General features: G+C 44.6%; 1 protein-coding gene across 3 annotated transcripts in view; it reads right to left on the bottom strand.

Moving 5' to 3' along the window:
• Positions 1–7,539, bottom strand: part of UNC80 (unc-80 homolog, NALCN channel complex subunit) — a 133,095-nt gene extending 125,556 nt beyond the window's left edge. For all 3 annotated transcript variants that reach the window (XM_068407722.1, XM_068407721.1, XM_068407723.1), the window contains exons 1-2: positions 7,448–7,539; positions 6,135–6,183 (exon numbers count right to left, since the gene is read on the bottom strand). In XM_068407722.1, coding sequence (XP_068263823.1) covers positions 6,135–6,183; positions 7,448–7,539 — 141 coding nt within the window. The remainder of the gene's footprint in view (positions 1–6,134; positions 6,184–7,447) is intronic.
• Positions 7,540–14,135: the final 6,596 nt, after the last annotated feature.

The following is a 14,135-nucleotide window of genomic DNA, read 5'->3' as shown; positions in this document are numbered from 1 at the left end:
ATCTGCCTTTGAAATTCCTACGGAAGTTCCTTATTGCTAGTTGCTCCAACCATTTCAATAAGTTCTTCCTTTGACTAGATACAAAGATCTCATTACAGGTAACAAGAGTGGTTATATTCCTTCACTGAAGTTCCTAAAGCGAAGAAATACGTTACTGATAATGCACGTCCCTGCCGTATACCAGCTTAGCCTCCTGACTTCCTATTTGTTCACAAGCTGTTTCACCAATTCTATCAGGCTCTGGGCAAAAAAGTAACTGTTGGCATTCATGACCTAACAGATGCATCAAATGCCCTCACTGCAGATTCATAAAGCTTATCCTTCAACACTAGTCATACCGACTTTTCCTGTAAAATTTTGGGGGTAATAAAAATCGACTTAATTACAATGAAGAAAAGCAAAAAGGGCGGCAGTTGTAACCTAGCTCTCCTAAAGGACCAGCCACTCCCAGGCGCAGCATGCTAACTGGTGGTAACGGGCGCTCTTCTGCACACCCCAGCAGAGGTGCACATTTGTTGTCTCAGGTCATGGCCACATCCACCGGTGTGGGCAGACATGAGCTCCTCCATTGAGAGGCAGGATGCCCTGGTGCGAGCATAGTGCCGCACCATCATGGTTTTACAGCATCCCCTTAACAGCTCTGCTCTGGCCAGCATGAAGGCAGAGAAACACACATCTATCTGTATTTACAATCTAAGACAGAACCTCCCCCCTAGCACCAGGCATAGATAAAGAGAAGGGGAGATGGACTGTATGATTTACACAGAGATATTTGAGGGGTATTCAGAACTGAGTGAGCTTACAGAGGACTACGGCTGTAGCAACACAAATTGAACCTGAGGAAATACTGACAACAAACATAAGAGCTGCCAGCAAACATAAGTGTGTAGAAGTCACACTGCCCACCTACTAGAAACCTGTGTGCCTCGGGCACCGGCTGGTACATAATTGCCACCAAAAAAAAAAAACCAACACTGTGAGCAGCAACACCATTGTGAAGCATGATGGAATACACATTGTTACCCTTTGGGTTTCCACTCAAGGTCTCATTCACGGGTACTTGAATGGCATTAGGGAGAAAGTCCTCCAACAACCGCCTTCTGGAAGCTCTGGCCCACATTCTGCCTACTTCAGAAGCTCAAGAGGAATCCAAGGAGTCTGCAATTATGTCTTTAAATTAGGCTTGTATTCACCTCAACATTTTTGGTTTCTGAGGCACATGAAGCTTTTCCTACATGGTTAGCCACCAGATTCCTCTGCTCTTTCCTGGCCTGAGCAGAAAGCTAAATATATTTCTGTACCACGATGAAAGATTAGTTTCCGGAACGGCATATGTGATCACAAGCATCTGAGACAGAAGTACTGTATGTTGCCAGAAGAATGCTAACACAAAGGCTACTGTATGGAAACCACTGAGTGCCTCTGTGTGCCTCAGGCACCGGCTGGTACATAATTGCCACTGTGCATGTACTGTCAGTGGGACCTAGCTGGCATCAGTCCCCACAATGATAACTGTCACAAACAGCCCAACAGAACATGCAGTTCTTTGGACAAGTGTTCCCATGGGATTTGCCTATAGTTCTCCATAAAGGTCCAGCTCACAGCAGTTTCTGCCTACACCAGACATTCAAGATGCAAGGCTCTGGCTTAGCATTTGCTCTTGTAGAGCCTCCCTTTCGGTCTGCTATGGCTCTACTCTAACGTTCAGGACCTGCTACAGAGAATATACAGACATTAAGACGAAAGACCTAATTTTCACCCTACATGAACTAAACAACTGCTGCTACAGCTGAGAGGAGTTACGTGCTTCAACGAGAAGGCTGAATGAGAATGTCTGAAGTAAGGTCCCTGTCAGTCAGTTAGAAAAGAGATATTGTCATGCTATGGGTATGTCTGGAGCTGCAGCCTCAGGGCTGCTGCTTGGCTAAGAAAACAGTTACCTACTTCTAGCAGGTTCGTCCGTGCCTGCAACACCTCAGGTGCCAAAGGAGGATAAAGAATACCTGCCAAGGTGGTAGTGAGGGAAGTCAATGTTATGCCTCAGCTGGAGAAAGGGCAGTCCCTTTCAGCGATGTTCTGTCCATGTGTGTTCTGCTCCCTCGGGGCCACTTACACAAGCATTTTTCCTTTTAGGCTGGTGATGCCATCTGTTTTCACAGGGAGTGACAGTCAGTCTTGTCTGGCTGCCTTCCCACTGCTGCTGTTCTCCTTTTACCTTCTTCTCCACCAAGAACCAAAGGACCAGGGGCAGCCTGTGTGTCACTTTGCTGCTGGAATAGGAACAGGTAGCTGCCTGAAGCCTAGACAAGCACTACAGGACAGAGCAGATTCTGGCTGGGCTTTGCCATGGTTTCCTATGCAGCTTTGCTGGAGTCACATGAACTTTCCCTGCTCTAAGCCCAGTGGAGCTGTATCTGCAGCAAACTGCATAAGGCAGCAAGGGCTCAGCCAGGCCCCTAGCTCCCACTAGACAGCCAGGACCACCCTGTTCCATCCTCTCAGGAGTGCCAGATGAGCTGCAGGTCTCCTCCAGGGAAGCAGCCCTAGAGGATCTCACTTGGGGGGAAAAAAAAAAAAAAAGCAATAAGCTAGGAGAGCAGGGTCCAGCGCTTAGCCTAGTGTATGTACACAAGGACCCTGGCAGAGACACAGAGAAACTATTAGTGCTTCTTGAACCCGACTTCTGTCCTTGGAGGGAACCTTAGTGCCCTGTCCTTCCAAAGCTCAGGCTGCATCATGGTGGAAAGCAGAGACCATTGCTAAGGTCACTTCAGACTGACTGGAAAAAACTTGAAATGCAGGCAGGCAATATTGTCAGTCTGGCGAAGGTCCTCTGAGTAGGGAAGAGTTCCTAGAAAGATCTAAAACATTAATCTAGGAGTTCATAGCACAAGGAATGGTAAGGTTCCATTGTTTACTAAACATAGTGATAGTACAAACATTGACAAGCGATGAAATACAGATGCCAAGCACTTTATTTACAGAAAATTCCCATGTTCAAAAACTCAGTTTTCTGCAACCATGTCACAGAATCACAGAATATTAGGGATTGGAAGGGACCTCGAAAGATCATCTAGTCCAATCCCCCTGCCGGAGCAGGATTGCCTAGACCATATCACACAGGAACGCGTCCAGGCGGCTTTTGAATGTCTCCAGAGAAGGAGACTCCACCACCTCTCTGGGCAGCCTGTTCCAGTGTTCAGTCACCCTCACCGTAAAGAAGTTTTTCCTCATATTTATGAGGAACCTCCTGTGTTCCAGCTTGCACCCATTGCCCCTTGTCCTGTCAAGGGATGTCACTGAGAAGAGCCTGGCTCCATCCTCTTGACACTTGCCCTTTACATATTTATAAACATTAATGAGGTCACCCCTCAGTCTCCTCTTCTCTAAGCTAAAGAGACCCAGCTCCCTCAGCCTCTCCTCATAAGGGAGATGTTCCACTCCCTTAATCATCTTCGTGGCTCTGCGCTGGACTCTCTCTAGCAGTTCCCTGTCCTTCTTGAACTGAGGGGTCCATTGGCTAGATAAAATAAAGGTGGCCTCTTTTTAAACTTTGTTCCATATGTATCCTTTAATCATTCATAACAGCAAAACATAGTACTATATTCACAAAAACAATTAAAAAAAAACAGAAAAGAGGTAAACTTTGAATTTGCAGGATCCTCCAGAAAATGTGTGTGGTTCTTCCATGCCCAATGCAATTCAGGGTAAATGAATTTAAAACATATCCTTGAGTCCCTTGCCCTCACCCAAAAAAATGCATTAGCTTTGTACAGCACTTGTGTGCATTCCTGTAAGTTCATTTACAGCTTTGACTCATGCACATTAGGAATGACACTGTGTCAGGGCAGAAGAACTTCAGAATGAGGAGAAGAACGAACCTTAAATTCATACTGAGGCACAAGAGTATTTAGACAGTTAAGACAATGCCAGGGGTGGTGGTGGTGGTGGTGATATTTATCTTCAGATTAAAGGCTATTATTCACAGACCAATTGAAGTCAGTGCAATTGTTCAGGTAAGGAAAACAAAGCTGTGAAAGGGCCAGGTTTTTCCTCAAGTATTAAATTATAAAGCAAAGCTGAAAGGAGCAATGCAATCTGCTCTTGCAGACCAGATGCTGTACTCACTGAATCTAGCCTCCAGCATCTGCTTCCTCAATGCACGATAAGCAGCAAATTCTACTGCAGCAAGTTTAGAGCCAAGAATAATAATAGAATGCTGCACAATGTTGTGTCACATGCATTGTCAGACAGTTAACAGCATATAGATATGCCTAGAACAATTCTGGCTAGAGAATTTTAAAAGCGCAGATGACATAACAGGTGCACAGTATTTTTAGGCACACCAGTCAATACAGTGGTGTTAGTCAGCTTGATGTTTCAGAAGACAAGCCAACTACCTGTCAAGTTCCAGAAACCCTGTCTCACCCATGCACACAGCACTCTGCTACCCCACTGGATAACACGGAAGGTGTTGATGTGAGCAGATGTTCCTGTGCATTGGCAGGGATAGGAAACTGATGAGCAAAAGAAGGTGACAGATGCAGCAGCCCAGGCTGTATCCCATCAATTGCTTGAAACTAAGCCCCATCTTTGAAAGCTTTCTACCATAATTTAATGATTATGTTAAGAATTTGAGAAGAATCAAGTTCTCCTTCATCCAAGGGATGGACATGGATTGGATCTTCATGTAAGGCATTTTTCCAGAGCTCCCTTTCTCTTGGCTGAAGCACGCGATTTATGCCGTCTTGCAGTTGGTGGTGTTTTTTTTTGGTTTGGGTTTTTTTGTTTGTTTGTTTCTTTGGGGTTTTTTTAACAGTTAGTAAGTTCTGATACGTGCTTATAGAAGAAAGGTGCTTTAGAATCAGCCTGGGGGACATAGAGAAAGACTTTATGCCAACAACACAGCATGAAGCACAAGGAAGTCACAGACAGATAGGTACATCATGGAGAATGCACAGAGAAGAAAGCTCTGGCCCTCTATCCAACAGCAACAGACATTAGCTCACAGGTGAGGCTGTGGCCTCACAGCCTCAGATTACAGGTGCTTCAATGCATGGCTCCTGCACACTGCTGAGACTCCTGGTAAAGGATATAAGGCAACAAGCTCCATTTTCTAGCCTGTGAACAACCAGGAACTGTCAATGATATAAACCAGTGATGATGCTTTCTGCTCCATGTGCCAGAATTGCAATACATTTTACCCACCAATACACTAAGCCAGCAGTCCTCTATCAGTATTTGGTATCTAGCAATAACCCTGAAAAATTTATGGATTTCTTAGAAGAAAATTAGTCAGCAGCAGCTAGGGCTTCTCCAGCTTAATATCCTGTGAGAAGGAAGCCAGAAAATTGCTGCAGAGAGACCTAAGTACTTTGAAGTATTAAGATACAAGTCCAGACCAAGTTTTTCCAGTCTGTCAACTTTGGCTGCAACTGCTTAATGTACTCTAAGCCATCCAAAGATCACCAACAGTTCAAGGATTTCTGAAATTCCCTAGATACTCATCTGATCTGAACTTGCTGCATGCCTTCCCTTTCTCCTCCCTTTAGACAGTAGATTGAGGTTTCATTTGAAAGACGTTAGAAATAAGAATTATTAGTATCTACATTATAACCTGTCTTTAATTATGCTGCTAAGACATGCTCCCTCTATTTCCCAGTACAGGAAGTATTCTCATCTTGCACAATGGTAAAAGTACTGTTTAAAGCTGTTATTAATGTTTAGATTTTCAATATTTTAAGTCTGAAAAAACTTCAGTAATTGCAAACTGAAATGACATCAGTCTTGTCTGAAAGCACATACACACATGATGAACTGCAAGTTTAGACAGATTGTCATAGCTCAGTCTGCTCATACCATTATTTACTTTACTTAATTACTACTTAGTTCGATTACTAATATCCAAATCAATACACTTTTGTTGTCTCTAGAGATTCACCTCATAACCAAATTCTCTAGATGGGAAAAGGTTTCAAATCCTTCAGGTGATAAAAGTACAAAATGAAGCTGAATGGACTAAATCCACTTCTGGCATAAGCTGAGAAGCTTGCTGATCGGCCACCATGGTCAAATCAAGTTGCATGAACAGTTAGTTTACTAATAAGAGTTGAAAAAGAGAAACATGTACATACCACACAGGAAGCTTCATATTGTTTCCCCAGTTTAGGTCTCAAAAATGCACTGAAGGAAGGGAGAAAAAGCATTAGAGACCCAGTACTTCAAGTGTGGATTTTGCTTAGTTAGTTTTAGGATTTTTCTCATGTCAGAAGGTTGGCAAAAGGCTGAGAAACTTGAAGACGTAAGGCCAAAAAAATGTTCAGATACCTGTTGATGACACCTGACAAAACACTGTTACCTTTTCCAGGAGACAAAAGTACTCACATGGATATGCCAAGAGGTAGTTAATCCACCCTCAAGAGAAGTCCTGTCCCCCATGGATAAAATCTTCCATCAGACAGTTTTCAGCCATTTTGCCTCAGTGAAAGTTTTTCAATACATTCTGTTTAAAATGCGTTAAATATTACTGAACTTTGCCGTGCCTCTGTTTAAGCCAGAGATCCATTTGCCAGTTTTGTATAAAGTATTTTCCTCCACAACTGCTGATGTGAAAGGCTTATGATGAAATGCAGGCCTGTACTCTGTAGGTAGAGAACATCTACCCTCTACTATCATGCCTCTCCAGAATGGGATCAGAGTCAAATATTGAAAAAATTAATCAGGTCACCTTATTACAGCTTTTTTTTTTTTTTTTTTTGAGGACAACTGTGGAATAAAGGGATTTTGTGACTGAGGCCTTAAATTAGAGCCACAACCTTCCAACCTCCCCCCACAGTCCCCACAATGTTTTCAGTTTAGAATTTTGTTAAGACAGGATTCACAAGCAACATAAAGCCCCAGCCATACATTCAGCCTGCCCCTCACACATCATTACTCTCCAATCCAATGAAATAAGGTGAGACTTTGACGTATCTGTTTGCATGCTGACCTCTCAAAGCACAGATTACACTTCCAGAACTGCTGCAAATACAGATAACAAGCAAAGCTGTAAGTCTGGTGCAGCACTGAGGGATGCTGCTTCTGGTACCAGAGCTCCAGGAGTCCTCTTACAAGTGAAGGTGGAAGTGGGGGGGAGAGGGAGGGTGGACGACAGGGAGGAGGGGAGAGGTGCATAGACAGACATATGCATGGATGTCTTAAAGGCAAATCAAGAAGCTGCCTGGGACTGCCATTATGTTAAGCTGTCTCCAGTCCTTCCCCCATCCCCGATACACAGAGATTGCTCTATATTGAGTGCAAAGAGAGCAGCTTGTTTCATGCCTTCATGTTGCAGCTGCGGTAACCACTTCCTCGACCACTACTGGGCAGCAGCTGGCCTGCCCCCCCTCCCCACTTCCACTGCCCTGTTGCAGCTCTATCCCAAGTACCCAGGGCTTGCTGCTCTCACCTTGTTTGCCTCCATAGGAAGGTCTGGATGGGCAGAGGGATGCCACGGCCGCTCTCCTGCTCCTGGCCCTCTGAGCTTTTCCTTTTCACCATGATGCTGATTACAGATGCTGCTGTGACCCAGCCTTAGCGGACATACCAGCCGGGACTTCCCACGGCTACCTCTTTGCTCTCGTAACTCTTTACCCTCTTCCCTTCATCCTCCGCAGCCCACCCCCTCCCTCCCCTCTTACGCCTCCCTTCAGCTTCGCTGGTGCAAAATGGCTGCAGAAGGCAGGGAGGAAATTAGGGGAGCGAAGATGTCCGCGTCCCTCCGCTTCCTCCCTGCCTTCAGCACCTCCCTCTGTGGACAGCTCCCCGCACCGAGGGCCGCGCCGGCAGGCGGTGACAGGGGAGGCGGGCGGGGGGCGCGGCAGGCCCCGCCCCCAGACGGCCCCGGCCCCGGCCCCGGCCGAACTTCCAGCGCCGGGGCCTGCTTCTCCCGCCGCCCCGCAGCAACAGGGCGGCGGCTGCTCCTGCCGCTGCCACCGCCTCTCCCGGGCGTGGGGAAGTTCCGAAGCCACGCCAGCCCGGAGCGAGAGGCGGGGGCAGCGCAGCCGAGAAGCGGTGGGGCCAAGAGACGCCTCCTTCCGTCGCCACCCGCCTGCAGCGGGGACGAGCTCAGATCGGCTGCTCCTGCAAACCGAGGGGAGTCTGACCAAGCTCCCCTCCAACGGCAGAGGAGCAGAACTGAACGAGGGCTTTTCGAGGTTAAGAGTTGGTAAGGCCAAGTTCCCCTGCTTGGATCTACCAAGGCAGGAGACCTTGAAGCGTCTGGTGCAGCACGGAGCAAGGCCGTTAAACGGGGAGATACTCGTTTATCCCAAGAGTGGGGAGTGAAGGGAAGCAAGTAATAAACCCTCTCTGAAAGTGAAGGTTGGTGGTAGGAGCAGGGGAAGTTTGGGGTAGTTCCTCCATGGGTTTTTCTTACACAGAAAGAGTTGAAACAAACAGGTGGAGAGGATGGTGAGTGCCAAAGCAGATTTACTTGTGTTTCCAACTAGACACCAGATTGATTTGACTAATACAAAGATATATTTGAGTCAGCCTTGCTGCAAGTATTTCTCAGTCGCTGTTAGATTAGCTCTCCTTACATACCTAAGGATATCAGAAGATAGTATACTACTACAAATAATTAATAGAATAAAATGAAAGACCTATGCAAGTCCACCCTTATCAGTTATTTTTTCACAAAAAAATTGTGATATTCCATTGCTTATATAAAAAGTTTGCAAGTTTAAAGAGAGAAGCTCCAACAAGCCAGGGCCTTATTTATCCCTGTCTTTCATTCTTCCTACTTAATATCAGGCACTTAAAGACTCACCAAGGTCATTCCTTCCTCAAACAGGAGCTGAACTGATCAACATCACCTCTTTCCTTCCTTATGGGTACTTTGAGCAACAGGTTTGCTGAAAACCCAGTGCTACTGCTTTGATAATCTGCTTTTACCCCCACTTGGGATAAAGTTTTTTCTGGTGCTCAACCCAATACTTCCTTGCAGTGACTTAGGCTTGTCTTGATCTCCACTCATGGAGAACAGGACCCTATGTGGTCTACACTTGGCTAAAATCCCCCTCTTGCACAAAATAAGTATTAAGACAGTTAATTAGAAGGCAGTCTGTTAAATAAAACCTAGACGATATGTTTACAACAAAAAAGTTATAAATAATTAAAATCACTAATCTACGTGACTGCTGAAATGCTAAACTAGTTGGTTGTGTTTGTCTTATTTGGTTGCATTTTTTTCTAACAGTAACTTTTTTCTGCTGGTGCACAGAAGTAAGGCCTTTTTATTCACAGGACTAGCTTGCTCATACAAGAAGTTTTTAATTACTATTTTTTTTCCTTCAGTTAAGTGAGGTCAGACAGGAAAAAAAATAATCTTGGTTTCTAAAATCTTATGAGAATGAACTACAGAGAGAAGATGGTTAAAACAAATTACTTCTAAATGCAAGGTATGTATTAAAGAAGTTTCCCTACTCCACATCCCCTCAATGGATCTAGGACTTTTTATACAGTCTTTTTCTTGTTTGAAAAGCAAATTTGATTTTTAATTCCTGCCAGCATACCTCTTGACAGTCAGAAGTGAAACACAACACTGTAGAAGTGATAAACTTATTTTTAAATAATTACTTTTTCCAGTCCTGTAATGTGTTATGAAGTTATTGAATAAAGCATAACCTCAGTTAGCAACAAATCTGAAGTCTAATTTTATTTGGAGTTTTAATAATTGTCAAGCAGGAGAATCACTCTTCTTCCACAAAAAGTATGAGGACTAAAGAAAGTTTTAATGCTATTTGCAATTAAAGGAAAAAAATTAACTGAACTGATCTGTTAAGGCCTCAAAAAGTACAAGGTCAGTGTCTTCCTCATGGACATTCACAATATGAATAACTAGAACTCGTAGCTTCCCCACAGTTAAGAGGCTTGCTGACCCTCAGCCAGGGGTGAGGGTTGCAGGCTAGGGATGGTTTATATGGATGTTATTTTAAGTGTCATACAGTCTCACCCTCAAAATTAGTGCCATCAGGCATTTTAGTCAGTTATAATATTGAACTGGTTTAAGTTTAAGACACTTGCATTCTCTCAGTAACTGGTGAGCACAGTTCAGATCTGTTTGGGTTTTTTTCCCCAATGGATATCTCTCATTCCTGCACTCAAGAAGCGGTCATTTACAATAGCTTTCAGTTTGCTGCCCTAAGCCTAAACTTATTATTCCCATGCTCTTCTACACAACAGGAAACACAAGAGCAAAAAAGAGCACTGCAGCTTCCTTGTAGATGTAGCCTACAGCCGACATCTCCTATGAATCTTCCTGACTGACAGGGACACCAGAGGCACTTGGTATGGTCAGTCCAGGGCAGCTGCTTAGAGGTAAACAGGCAGGGATGAAAACATGAACACTGAGCTCCACAAAAAAACAAGTTTAGTAGGAAACAATGGCATTCATTGGTTTCAAACCTACCCAGGTAAACATCATTGCTGCAGTCCCAGAGAACAGAGTCTGTCAGCTCACTAGCAGCACTTCACTGAGCCTTCAAAGGGGAATCCAAACATGCTCTCTCCAGTCAGAAGAGGGGCAGGAGCGGAGCACACACAAGGCAACTGCACACTAGCTCCACAGCTGTCAGTCTTAACTATCACTCAGAAAGCAGAAGGACAATATACTAGTACCTCTACCCAGCTTTCTGTTACATCCTTGAACGACTCTTTAGGAGAAACAAATAGCTTTGAAGTACAGTATTATTTTCCTCACTCTTCCTTTCTGCATAGCCAGCACCTTGTCCTGTCACGGCCATTAGCGAGTGGAGCTTGGTAACCCAACAGGCACTGAGAGGAAACTGCATAGCTGCTACTTTGTAGTAACCAAAAACATAACTGCAAATTGCAGTTCTAGTCATACTTGCCATTTTGAGTCCAGAATATTGCTCTCCAACAACACGCAGCCATAAAGGACACCTAAATCCCTCTGTTTGTACAGAGGTTTGAAGCTACAGAACTTCTGATGCAAAACAAATCAGAGAGCAAAGAAAAGATTACCAACAGCTGGCAGTGTGGTAAGAACTGCAGTCACAAAGGTGTGGATTCTCCAATCCAGCCAGGCTGTGACCAGCACTAAACTCAGGAGGTGGCAAAGGTGGTTTGTATTAGTTTGACAGTAGCTAGAGACCAATTTTGTTCTTGCCTTGTTTTGGAGACAAGACACACACACCCCCTCCCACCACAAAGGGCACACAAAGCTGAAGTGATCTGTACCTGTGTAAGTGAAACATCTTGCAACTGGGGAATTGTATGCGTAAGAGAAGAAGGAACTTCACAGCCTAGAAATTTTACTTATCTCTATACTGAACTTCTGTTTGCAGCAGAGGCTTTCAGATTTGCAGTCAGCATTTGACTGTACCTAAATACTAACACTGCAGTGGGTGCTGCAGAGAGAAAATCCTCCAAATCAGCCCCCTGCTTTTCCTTACAGCGGGGATAGAGAGGAAGCAAGCAAACTCTTCAGGCAGGTCATTATAGTAGGACAACAGCAAGGCGTCCTGAAAATTCACCTGTGCTCTGTTCACTAGGCTACACTGGCATCTTGGGCTGATACAGAAACACAGGTCTGTCTGCCTGCAAAAAGATCAAGACTGGTGCAAGAAGTCACTGCTTTCAGGAAGCAGGCGTGGGGAAGAGCGGAGATGGCACCATTAGCTCTGCTGTACTCCAGCAATTCCCAGCCCATCCAAGCGCTTGGGCACAAAAGACACCCCTTACACTATTTTTCCATTTCTTCTCTTACTACAGGCAGCATCAGCCTGACGTCCCCCCAAATCACATGATTCTGCTTGATCACTGCTTTATTCATCTCACAGTTGTGCTCACACATCCATCACAGTAGGATTCAGTCTTGATCCAGCAACAGTCAAAGCTGCCAGCATGCCACCGAGTGGGAACACTGAGCAGAACACTGAGCAGAACCCGAGCATGAAGCCCCCACTCTACACAGGAGTGCGCAGAGCAGGGAACCACTCTGAACCTCACTGTCTTACAGTTGTTTTCATGCTGATGCTCTCCAAGTCCCCAGCCTCAATCCCTGCCACACACACTCCTAAGTATTCATATCTTTAATTTATCTGTTATTCTCTTTGTACAGAAAGAACCAGAATCCATACTCAGGAGTATCTCGAGCCATTCTGTTGTACAGCAGCCTTTCCAAGAGCAAAGCCATAAACAGCTCCTAACTGTACACCCCAGAGCAGAGAACAAAGACAATTGTTTGGCACACTCCTGAGAGCTATCTTCCATAAGCTGCCAGCAGGCTTTTGTCCTTGGCTGAAAGGAGCCATGCTGCAGACCCTTGCCCTCTTGGGACAACCAGTCACAGGAAGTCAGCACTGATGGATACCACTCATTTTATGCTTTACTCATGTGGGTCTGTCAGGTAGAAGCAAAAGTTTTTCCTATATTTATCCATTTATCTTCCTAGGAAGTCTTTGGATGTTGTTAACTACCTACACTAGAACACAGTAAGAGCATCAGCAGAGAGCGGGTGGGCACAGAAGGCTATTTCATTGGCGGTATCGGATATGCCGTCATTTACATCAGTGTAAAGAGCGGCTCAAAGGCTGCTGTTTCGGCATGGCAACTGTATACATCCTCTTTGCACCATCATGAATTATGCAAGATAGAACTATAGGGGAGTTTAAAACAAAGGCCTGATTCTCTCCTTCCCAGGTGTTTTGTAAAAATTAAAGAAACCTAGGACAGCTCTGGTTTTTCTTTAAGGACTCTTAAACTCAGTATTAAAACATTTCAGCTAAGGTTCTTCAAAAGTATCATTCACAGCTTTTCTCACCAGCCCTGCTCAAACACAATACAACTATGTGTTCAGAAACAAGGATAAATGAACCCCTAAAACTATGCAATGAACCCCTAAAACTACCAGGTTTGCTGCTGTTGCTACATGAATTTGGGCAGGAGCAGACTGTAGTCTAGCTGGATCAGATTCCATAATCCCTGAGCCACATTTAACTGGAATCAGTAGGAGTGGCATAGCACTTGCGCATCTGAGAATCTTATTTTGAAACAGAGCAGAAACACAGATCCTCCACAGTCACTGCAGAAAGAGAGTTATTGCCTTTGCATAATGTTCAAGCAACAAATCATATTCACAGAGCCATTTAATTGCAATTAAATACATAATAGGCACAGGTTATGCTCCAACTAGATAAGGCAGGGAGAGATGGAACGAAATCCTACAGATGACATAGGGGAGGTCTCTGGACAAGACTGGGGAAAAAAATTAAAAATCCAGCTTTCACTGTCAGCGTATCACACCACCCCTTGGATCAGAACTCTCCAAGCTCTGGGATGTGACTGCTTTGGTACTAGCTGCAAAATTTTTACTTCCTTTTGGCGAAAAAAGACAACAAACCTCCTCCCCCCAAACCCCACCCCAGCCAAACACTTTTTTCACCTTCTTCTTGGAAAAGAAAGTGTGTATCTCTTGTTCCACTGAGTTACCAAATGTTATCTTCCTCTCCATTGCTCAGAAGAAAGCTGAGAACTGCCTCCACCACATGCTTCTCCTTCCAGAACAAGGGTACTCACACAAGCCAGGTTTGGGAACCCCTCCGTCAGGGCCATACTGTCTTTTATCTTCAAAGCAGCAACTGGGACTTCTGTGTGGCCACACACCTCCCAGGTGAAAGGCCTTCTGCCTGCCATTCTGATCTGATCTGTTTGCTCTGACTTACCCACCTGGTTTTTCTAACCGTGATCCTGTACAACGCAAGGAATACCCCATGAGCTGATAGGCACAGGATGGACAGATCCTCTGTACATCTAGCAAACATTGTAGCAGGATTCCTGGGCCTCCCTCACTTTCAATAACACTGTAGTTAATCAAGATTGTATTCACAGTTTGTACTCACCTCAGTGTTCCAACATCACGATCTGCTAGCAAATTATAAAATACATCACCTACCACATGCTGTTAATAAGACACAACAATCATAGAAATATCATCTCTTCTTCATTCTCTTTGAAAGGAGGAAACAAGTTCTTACCAGCTGTCCTCAACCATTGCTCTAGCTGTGAATGCTTAAGTCAGGGTTTATCCTTTTGTTCTCAACTTCTTAATCCTTTTCCTTTTAGCAGATGAT

Source organism: Nyctibius grandis, chromosome 9 (genome assembly GCF_013368605.1).
Source record: "Nyctibius grandis isolate bNycGra1 chromosome 9, bNycGra1.pri, whole genome shotgun sequence".
NCBI classification, from domain to species: Eukaryota; Metazoa; Chordata; class Aves; order Nyctibiiformes; family Nyctibiidae; genus Nyctibius; species Nyctibius grandis.
Note: the sequence above shows the minus strand (reverse complement) of the source record. Positions and strands in the feature narration are given on the sequence as shown.